General features: G+C 36.4%; 1 protein-coding gene across 3 annotated transcripts in view; it reads right to left on the minus strand.

Moving 5' to 3' along the window:
• rapgef5b (Rap guanine nucleotide exchange factor (GEF) 5b) overlaps positions 1-18,326 on the minus strand; it is an 84,057-nt gene that overhangs the window by 46,977 nt on the left and 18,754 nt on the right. For all 3 annotated transcript variants that reach the window (XM_067402371.1, XM_067402367.1, XM_067402372.1), the window contains 3 exons: positions 16,561-16,612; positions 13,306-13,376; positions 10,569-10,694 (listed from right to left, as the gene is read on the minus strand). In XM_067402371.1, the coding sequence (XP_067258472.1) occupies positions 10,569-10,694; positions 13,306-13,376; positions 16,561-16,612 (249 nt within the window). The remainder of the gene's footprint in view (positions 1-10,568; positions 10,695-13,305; positions 13,377-16,560; positions 16,613-18,326) is intronic.

Here is an 18,326-nt window from a genome sequence, read left to right on the forward strand (position 1 = left end):
TTAGGTAGAGGTCAGTTTTTCCATTGAGCCTATGTTGCAAAGAAAGATATTAAAAGAAAATAGTTTCCATCATAAAGGTGTTGTCACATTTGAGACATTTTAGAGAAAAAATGTCAATTGTCAGTAATGTAGCCATGTTTAAAGCACAGTCACTTTCAAACCAAGCGGCAGGATTTTTATACGGATCTATTAATGTATTATTGTATTTATTATTTACATTATATTACATTTATCTATTAAATTTATATTATTGTTAATTTAAAATATATACAGTTGTGCTAAAAAATATTCATACCCTTAGTAAATATATACCAACAGATAAAAAAAAAAATCAAAACCTGACTGTCCCTGTTAGAAGTCATATAATGGGCAATGGTTGGATCTTCCAACAGGACAATGATCCAAAACAAACATCAAAATCAACACAAAAATGGGTCACTGAACACAAAACCAAGCTTCTGCCATGGCAATCCCAGTTCCCTGACCTGAACCCTAAAGAAAATGAGTGGAGTGAACAGAAGAGAAGCAGCACCAACATGGAGCTGGAATCTGAAGGATCTGGAGAGATTCTGTATGAAGAAATGGTCTTTGATCTCTTGTCAGGTGTTCTACTAACTCATCAGGCATTACAGGTGAAGACTCAGAGCTGTTATCTTGGGAAAAGGAGGTTGCAAAAAGTATTGAATAAAAGGATATGATTAATTGTGAGCAGTGTGTATTACAGAAAAATATTTCTCTCATAATGAGATTTTCCCCCCATTTAAAAATGCCTTCACAAGCATCTGTAAGAGCTTTTGTGACGTTTGAGTCAACGGAGGCGCAACATGCGAAAGGTGTGTTTGCAAAATATGCTGTATTTTTGTAATACGCTAGTGTCACAGAAACGGCATACTTCAACGTATCAGTTTAGGACACAGATCTAAATCAGACACGACAAATAAAAAACACCATGGCGTCAATTTAAATGTATGCCACAAGTACCTTTTAAATTAATTATTAAAAATAAGTAAAACAATTAATAGCCTATTATAAATAAATAAAAATGTAATTATAATAGGCTAAATATAAGTTGGCTATAATAAATAAAAATATCAGTAAGCTTTAAAAAATCAGTTCTTCTATCAGTTCTTTAAAAAAAAAAAAAAAAAGTTGAACTTATGCAAACGCAAAAACTATATCGATTAAACAGAGGTTGCGTTAGACTAACATTGTCCGTCATTTTGACGGACAGGGTCGTAAAAATTCCGTCATAATCTATTACTACCCGTCATTTTAATTTTCATATTTTAATTATAATAACACATTTAATTGCTTTTATTTTTGTTCACAAATAAAAGCAATTAAATGTGTTATTATAATTAAAATATGAAAATTAATATGACTGGTAATTCACACGTGAAATTTCTCTGTAACGTGACTGTTGTATAGGCTATGTGTTGGTAGCCATTAAAGAAAACATAGTTTCATATTTATGTTTAAATAGTCCTATGTTATATATTAAATTCATCTATTTGATTATGAAAAGTTAACAGCATGATGCATCATGAGATGCGCAGTATATCCGGAGACATGACATGTCAGACATGATTTTAAACACTTCATTAAGTTTTATTTTCTAGAAAGCCTTTCTTTAAAGTGAATTTCGTTTTGTATCTTAATTTTAATCAATGTTTCATTAACCAATTGCCTTGATGTAATAAATAAGAAGCAAATATAACAGACAATATAATCATGACATGGAGGCGCGGGCGCGATCACTGGCGCGTGAACTGGCTAAATGAAACGAACACTGGCGCGTCTTACAGGCTAAATGAAACGAAACTCAGCGGCTGCTTGCCTCACATACATGAGAAATATATCTACAGAAAGCTTTAAATACCTACTTTAACGAAAACAAATTAATTCAAAACGAAAAGAAATAGGCTACTCTGATTATGTAGACTAAACCGAATGAAGTGCATTCTCTCTCTAGCGCATCCATAGATGATGAGAGTCAATATCAACTTCATCTTTGCAGCCGACACTGATTCAGAAAACATTACTTTATTAATAAACAATTAAAATGTCTCCTTGCTGTTTTGCGCATTCATGAGACCAATATCGATTCGTAAACCATAGTCGATCTCTTGGTAGGCTATGCTGTTTTCAGTTGATGATTAAACAGTGCATTGTGCGCCTCCCATCCAATAAATCGCAATAGGCTTAATGCTTTGTGTTGCTTTTGATATGGAACAAAAGTATCAGATTTCAAATTCTGTCCATTTCATTAAGAAATTCAAGCAATAAATACCGTTTTGGCGCTCTTTAATGTGGTGTGATAGAGAGTTGTAGCTTCTGGGTACTCGCCTGTGCGTTATCAGTATCAAACGCATAGCAAAAGATTCGTGCCAGTTTTTTTTGTTCTGGATCCAGTGCTCTGCTGCTACATTGGAGCGCACTCGCCACCAACTGGATAGGGGTGTGAATTACAGTTACAATTTACAGTAGATCACCCTGAGTGTAATCCGTCACCGTGACGGACGGCCTTCAGATTTTTCCGTCATTGATAAAAAAATTCCGTCAATGACGGAAAATTTTCGGTTAACGCGACCTCTGCGATTAACATCCTTAAACTATTTCTAAGTTTTCATAAAAAAATCTCTATGGAGAAAATGAAATACTATGAAAATAGTTTTAGTTATGATTTTTTCCCCCCATTTGGCTAAGTCTAGTTAGCTTTGTATCAAATACAATGTGATTTTCAGTAATCGAGATCTGGCAGCAGCTATTTTTTCCTCTTGCGCGAGCGGTCCGCTCATAGCTTATCCTCCCATGTAATTTGCAATAGACCAGCAAACCAATGAGAACGCGCGACAATGATGACGTTCCATAAAAAAAGCGCGAAGGCGCAAAAGCTGCTGCAGATCAGCTTACCCGGAAGTCTCCGTAACTGGCAGATTTAGGGAAAATTACCTTCGTTTGGCAAATAAATAAATTACGGACAGTTACATATGCATTACCAATCATGTAGGCTTTATGATACACCTCAAACAAGGGATTTAATAGTAATTTATAATGTTAATATTAGTTGCCGAGTCCACGAATGGCTTGGGTATGCAGAGCATTCGCAGCTTATATGGACCGCACGCCACTGATATATATATATATATCTGTCATTTCAACTCTCTGAGTGTTGCATGGTAATGGATATGACAATGTAGATATATTTGGTCTTGGCGGATTAGATCTTGCTACTGCCAATACATACACGACACGCTGCTGTGAGCAAGTAAGACATTCTGCTGCTGTACAATATAGCGTACATGAATAACCGTAGCAGATCTATACAGGTGGAGCTGGGGAAGGTGGAGGGTTTCTGAAGCATGCTGCGCTGCTAAGCAATGCCAACTCATGTATTTAAAGATTAAGCATGCAAGCTCATTGGCTACTAATACAGCAGGAACCAATCATCTGTGACCTATAGATAATGATGCGATAATTAGCAGGTTGTGTTAAAGGACCTATTAGCCTGCCCATTTCATGCCAGAACTTTGTATATTATATTATATTATATTATATTATATTATATTATATTATATTATATTATATTATATTATATTATATTATATTATATTATATTATATTATATTATATAAAAATCATAAGATCATACAAATCATGATAGAGGACCTCTGCAGACCTATAAGACTGTGTGTCAAGCTCAATAAATATCTTAAAACATAAAATAATTGGACCTTTTTAAGATAGGTTATAAAAAAATGTAATGTCATGCTGAAAGCCTAATGATATTTATAAATGAATAATTCATGATATTTGTACAAAAAATGTTTTTATTATTTTGAAAAACATTTTAAAAAATGATTAAGATGTGTACACTCGCATGTATTCAAAATGTAAGGAAAATTTGTTATTACTTTTTTACTTGATAGTTACACCAAATGACAGAGTGATTCAATTTATTTATTTATTTTTTTTAACTGTATAAAAAGGAACCAACATGAATACAAAGAGTACATTTCTTTTACGAATGTGTACGTTTCAAACAAGATTGATCTTTATCTTACTTTTCACTTTTTTGTCATTGACCCATACTATTTAAGGACAAAAAAAACTATTTTAATAATAATAATGAAACATTTTTTGGAAGTTGTATTTAAAATATGTTTGGCTCTGAAATTTAAGGAGGCACATGCTTACATTTCTGGGTAGAGGAACCATTAAACGACAAAATCACACTCGACTGGGTACTGTAAATGTCATATTCCAGAAAAAAAAGTTACTGTCAACTTGAGAGAAACACTACAATCACACTAAAAGGTCTCCTGCTAACCCCGTTCCATTCTGAAGTGACTGTATGCGTCATGATTAGACCCTGATGACCAGTTCTCTGATTATACAGTGGCTGACACAACACTTTTTTGAGCTTCAGTGGAAAGCTACAAAAGCCAGTCACCTTGTATATTGAATTTGATGGGGTTAGATGCATTTATTTATGCCACTGTTCTCAAAGATTAAAGACAACATATTGTATGTGACATCAGCTAGGTGGCGTATTTGTTTTATGCTGTCACTTCACATTTTTGCTTTGTAACATTAAGCAACAAAAGCGCCTGAACTCAGATCATTCTTTCAATATAGTCTGTGGAAGCTCATTTTAAGTGGAGATTGTTTCTATATATGAATTACTGATTCTGTGACCATAGGTAGTTGGCCTATTGCTCTCCTGGTAAATCCAAAGGAACCACATGGAAAATTTGTAAATCCATCCATCCATCCTGAATCTGCCTATCTGTCTATTTATCTGTTGGTCCTTTGGCATTGGTTTTATTTTTCTGTATACTGTAATGTTAAACTAATATACTAGATAATACTAGTATACTATATACAGCATTTTAAGTATTACATAAACTGTCTAGATGTTCAACGAATAAATGTAATTAAAAAAAATAATATAATAATAATAAATTAAATGAAAAACACTTGGGGGGGGGGAGGTTGGGTATGGAAACTATTTACAAGCACAGTTATGTAAGTTGCAAATGCTTTTGTCACTGAAACATGGAGCAGAAGCCTCTGGAACAGTGCTATGTTTATCTAAGTGACATAAAGACAATGTGATATTTTAAATCATTTCCCGGTCTGTTGATATTACTTTGCACAAAGGCTTCCAAAATTCCTACTGGAATAAACAAAAAATGCTTTTTTTAAGAGCTAATTCGATATAGGATACAGATCTATAACCAAACCAACTAGATGAAAGCAACTAAAGATTTAAAAAATAAACAACAGCAAAAGTTATTCTCTATTGAAAATACACAAAATCTCATAAAATCATACCTGTAAAGACAGAATAATAATAATAATTAGCTTAACTATATGCATTAGGATCCCTACAAAACTTACAGACCAGAAAACATTAAAACATATACTTCTATTTAGAAACATTAGTTTACTCTATCCCAATCCTTGCCACTACAAAGAAGCTCCACAAACTGTTACACAGAAAAGTTACATGACTGTGGCCATGAGTGAAAGCAGAGCAAGCAAAATGTATGGTATGCACTTGTAAAAGGGTCCCTTAAACAGCAGACCTCATCCCTCTGTACATTGTCTTTACTCTCATACCGTCTTTGTGTCACAGCTGCCTGCTGTGTTAAGCCATGCTCATGCCATATCCAAAGTAAACTACAATACCTGCATAAAATATTCAGAAAAAAACAAAAAGTAATCAGTAATCAGTGATGCATAATTGTCAACATAATCTGAAAACGTCCAAATGAACTGTTCCACATTACAATCAACTAAATTTAATCAAGAATCCCAAAAACAAACAAACAAACAAAAAGAATGATCATAATGTTATGATGAATTAGAATTGGAACTGGGCGTGTTGCCATCCAAGGCAACTCCCACCAGTCTGCTAGATATGCCTACCGAGTCAAACACTGCCTTGTTTTAGTAGGAAATACTTCTTAGCAAACTTTTAGTCACAATGGTGTCGACTTGTATTGTTCCCCGTTGCAAGAATTCATAGAGTAAATGTTTAGTGGGAGCGAGTTACTTTCGGTTTCCAGTGAAGGATCCAGCGTGTTGTAGGCAGTGGCTAAAGGCTGCAAAGAATTGAAAATATGGAGAGAATACTGCAATGGAAAATCTGAAAAACTTCAGTGTTTGTAGTCAACATTTAAAACTTGATGACAACAAACACTGTGCCAAACGGAGGGGAAAAAACTGAAAGAAACTGCCATTCTGTCAGTTCTGCCTAACTCTCTGAAGCAAAACACTGTTGCGTACAGGTAAGAAAGCTGTTGCTATTTTGTTCCATATACATCATAATGCTGTTTAAAAAAGTAGACCAAGTACAATACAATTTTCAGTAATAAACCTACTCTTACAATAACTGTTCTGTTAATAACCCTATGTTGATCTGACTGTCCATGGGCAAGGATACAAAAATGCAAAGGTACAATCTGTGGTTTTCACAAAAGCCCTGGAGCCATCAAAAGTGCGAGAGTTTGTTAGTCCAGGGGCCTGTACCATAAAGCCGGTGTGACGAGCAGGGCGGGGAAAGGAGGAGGATGAGGTGAACATATCTTTTAGGAAGTTTATAGGCTATTTTTAGTGGAAACAGATCGGACTACTTATTTATTGCAGTGTAAATACAATTGTCTGACTCGGCGCGTCACTGACAAAGTATTTTAAAAAGAAAACATGCAAATCTTACAGTTTTCCTCAAAATATATCCTTCAAATGGTAATTGTTTGAAGATGACATGCAGCTGTGGCTGTACAGTAAGATATTATCATTTGACCTATTCAAACTGGACAACGGACCGTTCGACCACCGAATCCAGCAGTGTCTTCCATAATATCGAAGTTAAGTGTGCATCACTGATCGTCATTCTCGAAAAAATATTTTGTCATAACATCTGCAGTTTAGTTTAAAGAGGAATTATTGTGCTCCCAGCGCTCCTCGCTATCATTAAAACAGCGTGTCACTGGAAAAGTGATCGAAAGTAGCACATCTACTATCTCAATTCATATCACTTTGTCTCCAGAATGTGCATACGCACGGCTCAAAGTTTGCTTAAAGGAACACTCCACTTTTTTTGAAAATTTTTTACCGTTTTTGAATCCATTCAGCCGATCTCCGGTTCTGGCGGTACCACTTTTAGCATAGCTTAGCATAGTTCATTGAATCTGATTAGACCGTTAGCATCGCGCTTAAAAATCACCATAGAGTTTCGATATTTTTCCTATTTAAAACTTGACTCTTCTGTAGTTAAATCGTGTACTAAGACCGACGGAAAATTAAAAGTTGCGATTTTCTAGGCTGATATGGCTAGGAACTATACTCTCATTCCGGCGTAATAATCAAGGAACTTTGCTGCCGTATCATGGATGCAGCAGGCGCAATGATATTACGCAGCGCCTCTCACAAACGTCTCCATGGTTACAAGGCACGTTCCCTGTGCAAGCAGGGGCTCACGGGCGCTGCGTAATATCATTGCACTGCTGCAGCCATGGAACGGCAGCAAAGTTCCTTGATTATTACGCCTGAATGAGAGTATAGTTCCTAGCCATATCAGCCTAGAAAATCACAACTTTTCATTTTCCGTCGGTCTTAGTACACGATTTAACTACAGAAGAGTCTAACGGTGCTAACGATGCTAACGGTCTAATCAGATTCAATGAATTATGCTAAGCTATGCTAAACGTGGTACCGCCAGACCCAGAGATCGGCTGAATGGATTCGAAAACGGTAAAACTCAACTGTTTAACTCTAGGGGAGTTGGAAAATGAGCCTATTTTCAAAAAAAGTGGAGTGTTCCTTTAAAGGTGCGCACATTGTCCCATCAAGTTTGTTTTTATAGATCACAACCTTTGCGCGGGAACTGGCGTACGCACGCTTCCAGCCCCGTTTTGTGCGTACGCACGCTTTATAAATGAGACCCCAGTCCTGGATTTTACGTTATGTCTTTATTAAGTTTGTGTGGCCAGCAGTCGTCCGCATTACTTTTGTTTTGTTGTTTGTTTATTTATTTTGCATATTAAAGTGTTTCACGTTCGTATACACGTACTGTGTTACAATGGTGCCGAAACCCCGGAGGAAGGAGGAACATGCTGTCGGAGCCTCTCGGCTGGCTGAGGACCGAGTGGCAGTGTGTCCGGGAGACATTTTTATTTTTTTCCCTTCTCTTCCCTCTCTCGTCTGTCACTCCCTGTGCTTCTGTGTCCTTTTCTCTCATCTCGTCTGTCCCTACCCCCAGGTGCTGCGGCCACCGAGACTGACCCCCGGGGGGGTGGAAGTAGAGCGCAGTTTCGTGGGTACCCCCTGGCCTGCGAGGGGTGATGGGGGTATGTGACGAGCAGGGCGGGGCGAGAGCTGTGAGGGATCTCTCACAGTCTCATATGTCTCACAGAGGTGCTCCGGAAGCATAAAAGGAGGAGAGACGACAGTGAAGGACGAGAGAGGACCAGGCCTGGATTTTACGCTACGTCTTTATTAAGTTTGTGTGGCCGGCAGTCATCAGTGAGGGATGTTTGTTTATTTATTTTGTATATTAAAGTGTTTAACATTCGCCGGTTCCCGCCTCCTTCTTACCGTATATACAAACTGTGTTAAAGCCGGTTTAGGTGGATAGCCAGGTATGTTTCAGTTTACTTTGTTGTTAAACTTCACAACTTTCACTTGCACTGATATAGCAAGATATTTTCTTCTTGCTGTGTCATTGCATTTCTGTCATGACAACTCTCAGAGGGTTTGGCAATGGAATGGATTTGACAAAAAGCATACATGTATTAACTGCAGCAGATCTATACAGGTGGAGCTGGGGAAGGTGGAGAGTTTCTGAAAGCATGCTGCACTGTTATAGCAAACGCTGACAAAGTATTTGAAGGTTGGGCAGCAAGCTCTAACTGATACAGCAAGAATCAATCAGCTGTTGCCTATAGAGAATGGGAATGATTGCAAGCAGATTGAATTAAGAACCTGTCAGTCTGCGCCACCTAGAGTTTCATGACAGAACTTTGCATTTATGTACTACATATTCTTCAATCTCTTAATCTTCGGGAGAAGAGAGAAAAGAATCTTGGTGATTCTCTTGTGATAAATTTATTGCAGTTTCTCTCAGTTTCAAGGCTTGTGATTGGCTGTTCGCTACTGATGTCATATTTTCATGTGTACAAGCTCCATAAACTCAGGATCAAAGCCTAAGTTGACAGAGAAAACTGATAATCAGCATCATGGTACCAACAAAGCAAGACTGAATTGGTTTGGTTAATTGAAACTAATCCTGTAACCCTAAGTTTGTTCAACCACCATCATGGTATAGGCTCCAGATAACACAGAGAAAGTAAATATTGTTAATTTACAGTACATATACTCTCGACATCGTAACAATACAAAGAGGGTTGAAAATCGACAAACTTACACCTTAAATCTTCTGAAAAAAATAAAAAAATAATTATATATATATGTTACACACAATACAACAAATGGTTCTTAAATTTAATTTAAAGTTCCTTATCGTGGTAATAAGTCAAATTAAGGACAATTCTACTTTTGTCTCAGAAAGGTCAAATAAATATCTCCCTCAGAATAGAACGGCATGACACTCAGAGCAGGAGTGATTGGTTGCCGGCCACCTTATGGCACTCACGTCCACTCTTCCTGTCATTGTGAGTGGCTGCCTGCCATCAGGAAGAGGCAAACTGGGACTATTGTGGGATCAACCAATGAGAGACTAGCATGAGATTGGTGCCCTTTTTGATTTTAGAAAGTCTCTCCCCAACCAGCTTCAGTTCTGAATACAGATTCAATGATAAAAAGTGACATCAAACAATGACTTTTCTTTTAAATAATGATAATATCAACTAAGGGTGTTGCTTCACAACTCACAACAAAAGAGTTATTATAGTATAAAAGAATACCTTTTCTAAACAAATACACACACAACAAAACCACAAAACATCAAATGCTGCCCAAAAGACAAAACCATATTGATTTTGCCATTCTAATGTTTTCATAATAGTGTTTTATTCAAGTATAGGCATGTTTATGTCCCAGGGGTTTATTTTATCAAAACACATTTACCATGCCTGCATTATTTATTTTTGCTACTTTTCTAATGCAATGTTTTCTTTTTTCTTTGTATAAATTTTTTATAGATTTTTTTGTTTTGTTTGTTTTGTACAGATTTAATGGTTTTACCCTCATTCCCCACCCAGAATTTCAATCTTAAAGTATGAGAATCCATTATAAAAATAGGAATCATTACATAAAAAATAGAATAGTCTAAACAAGTAAAATAAACAGAAAACATTTTAATATTAACTATGTAAAAATTACAAAAAAAAAATTCCCACCAGGACCTACAATTTAGCTACTAACAAAGTTATTTTAACAAGGATGTAATTTTGTCAAATTAAAAACATAAAATTATGTAATTGTATTTAATTTTTATTTAAAATGCTAGCCCTATTACTGAAGTTTCCAAAATAGCACAGAGTTGAAGAAAGACCCAATAATATTCTGTGTCTGTACATGAACATTAGTTTGCATCTCACCTCAGCAGGCCTTTCGGTAGCTTTGAGCGGGCTGTGTAAAAGGCGGCATCCGTCCTTGGCCAGTCTCTGGACCATCTCCAATCGGCTGATATCCTCTCTATCGCGCGTACCAGCCCCAGGGCCCTGCTGCAGTGCAGGGGACACAGAAAACACATACCTCAGGCCACAGTCCCACGCCATGAGACTGCAACACAGGCAAACAGTGCGCTCTCAAAATCACTGAGAGTTTGACAGGCCGTCTCACTGTTTCCTCCAGCTGTGTCTTTACTCAGGTGCGACTGAAGATGGTCACGGTAGTCCTGAGGGTTCAGTGAGCTCCAGGAGCACACCGCCGGTCAGGAGAAAAGCTTTAAAAAGTGAAGACTCAGAGACAGTGCTGCCTGAGGGGAGAGAGCGAACCTGACTTTTCTCTCTCTCTCTCTGTGTCTTACGCACATAGCCAGGGTGGGGGCGACCAGGAAACATCTGGCAGTCCCTCCAATCCAGAATAGGAAGTATCACAATCTCCAGAAAATGGGAGAAAGGCCAGCCTGGGGTCTAGGAAAGCAGGTTACTGATGGGTTTACTGATTGTGTGTACTGTTTATATATCATTTTAGTTCACAAGTGATTCATAAGGTCATGTGCTAGCACTTACCATCCTGCAAATATTATAAGCGTCAATGGAAAATAAGAGTGTCCGCAGTAAAGAAAATCTTTTCAAAATCTAGTTTAAATAGCATGTACAAGTTCTTAGAAATGCACTATTTGTGTTCTTGTTGGCTTCATATGATTTTGAAAAACATTTATACAGTTTTCAAGAAACGTTTCAATGTAAAAATGTCATGTGATATTACCATCAAAAAAAAGTAATAACATATTTTCCTTGAATACATGTGAGTGTACACATCTTATTTTCAAAAAAAATAATAAATATACATTTCCATATATATACAGAAGTCACACCACATGACATTTTAGAGCTGGAACTAATCTTGCCCTTTTCATAAAAAGGTCAGATATTTTAAGAAACTTCCTGACCTTGATGCACAATCACAAGGGTCTGGAGAGGTCATCTTTATGACATAATTTCCAGGTTTTTTTTGGTCTGCTTGTTGGCTGAACCACATTTTTTAAATATTTATAATGCAATATATTTGTAATTAAAGATCATGCAAAATTACTTTCCTTTTCAAGGTGTTTATTTTCAGGAATTTGTATTTTATTATGATATCAGGATTGTTGTATCACCCTGATATGTTTCTCTTTATTCCCCAAGAAGTCAATGTATTATGAATTTCCTTTTTAATATATTTTTGAAAAAAAAAAAAAAAAAAAAAAAATGATATTAATATATACAGAATATATATATATATATATATATACAGAATATAATATATATATATATATATATATATATATATATATATATATATATATATATATATATATATATATATATATATATATATATATATATATATATATATATATATATATATCCAGGCAACAATTTAATGTCACTGACCCACATAAAGTGGTTCCAAAGCAGTTTTTGGACACTTAAGTTACACTTATTATGAACTTCACTGAAGAAAAAAAAAAATTACAGTGATTTTAGTGGTTATTTAAACTCATTTCCCCTCAAAATGACAGAATAAAACACTGATTAACCAAATACATATACAATACATCAGGAATAATCTACAAAGTTACTAATTAATGGTCTATAGATGCAGTAATTGAGGATATAGCCCATGTAGATTTCCTTCTCCATTTAAACACAATGGCAAATACATCCAGAGGAGAAACCTGTGACCTCATTCTCCGAAGTAAGGGAAGGAGAGAGGAATTTGTCCTGAACACACTCAAGTATTTCCATATCAACTCAGCTGGCTATATAAGGAATCAAACCTCATGCTAGACAAATTCAACACAAGCAGCGTCCCTGACATTCTTCAGCCCTTCAGTGTAGAGATGAATATAGAAAACAATGGACAGTTAGATTGAACTACACTAATAGCATAAAACTGATAAGAGGGAATTACCAGAAAAAGGCCCAATGATAAGCTATTAAGATAACATATCCAACCATAACAACACTAATGTCCATGGGAGCTCTCAAATACAATCAGGCTAATAGAGCGTTTTCTTTCATTATAAATACAATAAGGCAGGAAATCACTTTATATCCATACTATATTACAAGAACAAAAGCTCACACTGCAATTGTCAAAACTAACTACAACAGCAGTTCTCAACTGACCCAAAATTTTGTAGCATGTTCGGACGCTAAAAGCAAACCAGTCGAAGCAAAATCATTTGAGAACCACTGGTTTACTCTGATAAGATGGTGTTATAATGTTATAATCTGTACTGCACTGCCTTTGAAACATCATTTGTCCTTGTGAAGTACTGCTTTTTTGTTGTCTTGATCACAGTTTTGTCAGATGTGCTGCAGTGAACTATTACACTGTGCAGGAAAAGCCGAGAGCCTCACAGATAGGCACAAGGCTCTGTACTGACACACAGTATAGAGTATCCATCTATCTCCAATCACAGGCTCTTTCTCTTTCTGCCAGTTCAAGGGCTTTCTACTGATGACTGAGCTGCGGGAAAGCGGTGCTCAATCAGGGGATGTATGGACAGCTCTGGGCAAACTGGACGTCTGTTGAGCTCAGCAAAACATATATGCACACCAACACATACGCACACTATCAGTGTTAAACCCCCTGCCCTGTAATCTGTTTTCTTATTACCTTGCACACAGCAGGACTGGAAGATGGTCCTGGCGTGTTAGTATTGTGCTCTGGACTGCTCTCCTCCATCACTGGAAAAAAGCAGAAATTTACACCTGAGAAACAGTGGATGTGGTGGACTGTCCGGTTTTTCATGTTTTTTCAGATTCATGTTCTAGTTCATGTGGAACACCATTAACCTTACACACAACAACAACAAAAACAACTATAATTTTACGGTTTGTTTAACAACATAGCTTTACAATAGGGTTCAGTTTGGTACAGGGTTATTATCTTTAACACATCTTTAACACATCTTTAAAACATAAAAAAAAACAAAAAAACATTTTCATTACTTGGAACAACATAAATATTAAATGAAATAAAATAATATAAGAAAACCCATTACAGCTAATTGCCAAATCAACATCTCATTTATGTTTAGTTTAAAGCGGAACTCAGTAAGATTTGCGAAGCTCCCCCTACAGGTTCCTTCAGTGAATCACACTGTCGTAAATACTCCAAGCGCAGCTCTGGACTACAACGCTCAGCAGCGCAGTAGTTTTCCAAATACAGTACAAGAAATCTCGATGGAGGTGGGTAATTTTCGAAATTGTCTTATAAAGTCATTATATATACAGTGTTTTTGAATTACCGTAAAGCATTTTGTCACTCTCGCGTGAACGTGAACAAGAGGCGAGATTGTGTCGGGTCGGCACAGCTCAACTTGCAAGTGCTGTTTTCTGGCGTAGACAAACACACCACTAAAAGTCAATTAACCATTCTAAGGACATTCTAAAACTATTTATGAAGGTAAAAAAAGTTACTTAGTTCTGCCCACGGAGCTCGCGCTTGCCTTGAACAGTGCATAAACAAAGTTTACACAGCTAATATAACCCTCAAATGGATCTTTACAAAGTGTTCTTCATGCATGCGGCATGCATGCGTCGGATTATGTGAGTATTGTATACTGTTATATTGTTTACATTTGATTCTGAATGAGTTTGATAGTGCTCCGTGGCTAACAGCTAATGCTACACTGTTGGAGAGATTTATAAAGAATGAAGTTGTGTTTATGAATTATACAGACTGCAAGTGTTTAAAAATGAAAATAGCTCGGCTCTCTTGTCTCCGTGAATACAGTAAGAAACGATGGTAACTTTAACCACATTTAAAAGTACATTAGCAACATGCTAACGAAACATTTAGAAAGACAATTTACAAATATTACTAAAAATATCATGTTATCATGGATCATGTCAGTTATTATTGCTCCATCTGCCATTTTTCGCTATTGTTCTTGCTTGCTTACCTAGTCTGTTGATTCGGCTCTGCACAGATCCAGACGTTCTGCCCTTGTCTAATGCCTTTCATAATGTTAGGAACATGGGCTGGCATATGCAAATATTGGGGGCGTACACACCGACTGTTACGTAACAGTCGGTGTTATGTTGAGATTCACCTGTTCTTCGGAGGTCTTTTAAACAAATGAGATTTATATAAGGAGGAGGAAACAATGGAGTTTGAGACTCACTATATGTCATTTCCATGTACTGAACTCTTGTTATTTGACTATGCAAAGATAAATAAAATTTTTCATTCGAGGGATCCTTTAACTTCAACGTATACTAATACATTTTTAACATTTACAATTGTATATATTTACGTTAATTCATGTTTGTTCATAATATATATTATAACTAATAACAGTGTTTGTTTATTACTACAAAATGATTTTTGACTTTAAAAAAAAAGCAAAAATCTGGCTTATAGTGATAACTTCCATAGCACTTACAATGGAAGTGAATCAATCTAAACGTTAAAATATTTATATTATAATTATATTGTTATTATATTATATTGCATTTTACTACTTCATTACAAATGACACGATAGAAATTGATCAATTTGTTAAAGGTGCAATATGTAAGAATTTTGCACTAAAATATCCAAAAACCACTTGGCCAGTGTTATGTTTTGTTCACTTGAGTACTTACAATATCCCAAATGTTTCCAACTATTTGTAAATCTTTAGAAAATTGGAATTTTATCCAAGGCTCAGAGACGTGTGAGGAGTCACCTGTCAATTGCGTTATACCCACGTTACCCTCGGTTTCCGGTTTTAGTTTTTAAAACCATGGAAACACCAAAGAGGCTTTAATATATTACATGTTTTAATAGACAAGGGAACAACTGTTTGGTTACATTTATAGACCGAAAACTATTTGTTGTTATATAGTTCAACACATTTAGTCTTGTTTAAATCGAATTTTCTTGTTTTTCTACGAGAACCATGCTTTACCATGCGTCAGAAAAAAACTATTTTGTGAAGTAGCTAACATAGCATAATCGGATGCAGCTTTATTTTTAGTAACATTAATACAGAATTTTCTCCATCATACAATATCATGTATGTAAAGTTAAATGTAAAGATTTAAAATTAATTGCATGCCATTTATCAACAGAATCCATCCAGCATTTAATATGATAATCTAAAATCGATCTAGCTTACTGCAGTGTGCAACAGTGTCTCACAGCAGCCGGTGAGTGAACGCACAGAGTAACGTTATAACATAATTTTCAACACGTTCAAATGTATTTAATATGATAAACAGAGCTGCATTACCTGATACTCATGACCGGAAAAACGGAAGCGGAGCCGGCAACTGTGGCATAATAAAAGTTCCACTGCTTGTGTGTGTTGCGCAATCTCACCAGTGGCCTCGATCAGATCCCACAACACTCGGTCCTGCTCTGCTTCATACTAGAGTAATGTTAATAATCGCATCCATGAACATGATTTCTTCCTGAGTCCTATCCCGATTGTTTCCACCGGCTGTGACCACATGTCCCAAGATTCCGCGCTCAAATTTGGCGTCATCAAGCTATGCCTTTGTTTTGAATAGGCCTCTAGCGACCTCTAGCGGACAGAAAATTACATATTGTACCTTTAATTCAGTTAATACATTAAGATTCAAGAACTAACAATGAACAACTCATTGTTTGATTTTTATTAACAAACTGAATCTTATAGTAAAGTGTCACCACTTTTTCAATCACAGCAAAGTGGAGGACTTTTTGCCTGTATTAATTTACCCCATTAAGGCCACGTTCAAATGACACCTCAATGAGAACACAGTCTCCTTCTGAAACTTTAATTACTAGTGTTGATGTTAAACACTGTGTTACTTAAAGAAAGTAATGATTTATATACTATTCAGTCTCATTTTTTAATACAAAACACAATCAAACCATGTGACATAGAATAACCCTTACTTGATTTAGTCTGTGACTTGCGAGCCAAAGCTGCCAACAGTTCATTCTGCACCTATTAAAAGAGAAGATCATGGTTCAAATATTTACAAATAGTTTTTTTCAAATATGCAGGCATAATTGGCTCAAATCCATTCAACACAAGCATTTTTTATTGTTCACAACCTGTTGCTTGGGAAGCTATTCTGTGGGTCTGTGTTTGATCAGTCTCTGAAGAGATCTAGAATCCTTTGAAGATATGAATCGACATGTTCAGAACTAAACTTCATCTCTATTTAAAAAAAAAAAAGTTTCACTTCTCTCAATTGATTCATACTTGGAATTTTTTTAGCAGGAATATAAAAGTAGTCTGCATTACTTATTCTTTTAGAATGACTGCCTTTGATTTCCCAACTGCTGTATCATTCCTTTGAGGATCCATAAAAACTTGACTCAAAATTTCAAGTGATATAATCATGATCTGACTGCAAACTTCTCAAATCCATGTTTTCTGAGGTAGGGACTCCACATTGAAGTCCCACAGCACACGACACATTATGAATACAAATGTATCCAATCCATCAAGCATCTGAAAGAAAATATCACTCACTTATGAGGGGAAGTCCCTCTGCTGTATGACCATGGGATGTCAGTGCATTAGTAAACCAGGTGTGTAATGGAGAGATTTAACTGTGCTTAGTGGCCCATTAAATCGACATGTCCTATGAGGCCATTTGATGGGCAGCCACTGCACTGAGTGTACAGACTTAGAGCAAATATAAATGGAACTGGACTGGAATCAATGCCACAGTGACCCCACACAGGCCAAGAACAAATGATCGGCACTAATAACTGTTTCTACTAAAAACCCAAAGAAATAAATGACCATCTACGTCATTAACGTTGGGAACATGATTGATGTCTCCACCTTTTTTCATGAGATGGGGATGGATGGGTGGATGTATGGATAAATATATGGACAGACTAGGATGGATGGATGGATGACAGACTAGAATGGATGGATGGATGCATGGAGGAATGAATTGACTAGTGGATTGATTAAAGGATGGATGGAGGAATGAATTGACTAGTGGATTGATTAAAGGATGGATGGAGGAATGAATTGACTAGTGGATTGATTAAAGGATGGATGGAGGAATGAATTGACTAGTGGATTGATTAAAGGATGGATGGAGGAATGAATTGACTAGTGGATTGATTAAAGGATGGATGGAGGAATGAATTGACTAGTGGATTGATTAAAGGATGGATGGAGGAATGAATTGACTAGTGGATTGATTAAAGGATGGATGGAGGAATGAATTGACTAGTGGATTGATTAAAGGATGGATGGAGGAATGAATTGACTAGTGGATTGATTAAAGGATGGATGGAGGAATGAATTGACTCATGGATGGAGGGATGGACAGGCAGACATTGGATGGATGGATGGAATGAGGTGTGGATGGATGGATGGATGGATGGATGGATGGATGGATGGATGGAATGAGGGGTGGGTGGATGGGTGGATGGGAAAGATTGACAGGTGGATGGATGGATGGATTGACTAGTGGATTGATTAAAGGATGGATGGAGGAATGAATTGACTAGTAGATTTATTAAAGGATGGATGGAGGAATGAATTGACTAGTGGATTGATTAAAGGATGGATGGAGGAATGAATTGACTCATGGATGGATGGATGGAGGGATGGAGGGATGGACAGGCAGACATTGGATGGATTGATGGATGGATGGATGGAATGAGGGGTGGATGGATGGATGGATGGA

This window comes from Chanodichthys erythropterus, chromosome 2 (assembly GCF_024489055.1).
Source record: "Chanodichthys erythropterus isolate Z2021 chromosome 2, ASM2448905v1, whole genome shotgun sequence".
Taxonomy (NCBI): domain Eukaryota; kingdom Metazoa; phylum Chordata; class Actinopteri; order Cypriniformes; family Xenocyprididae; genus Chanodichthys; species Chanodichthys erythropterus.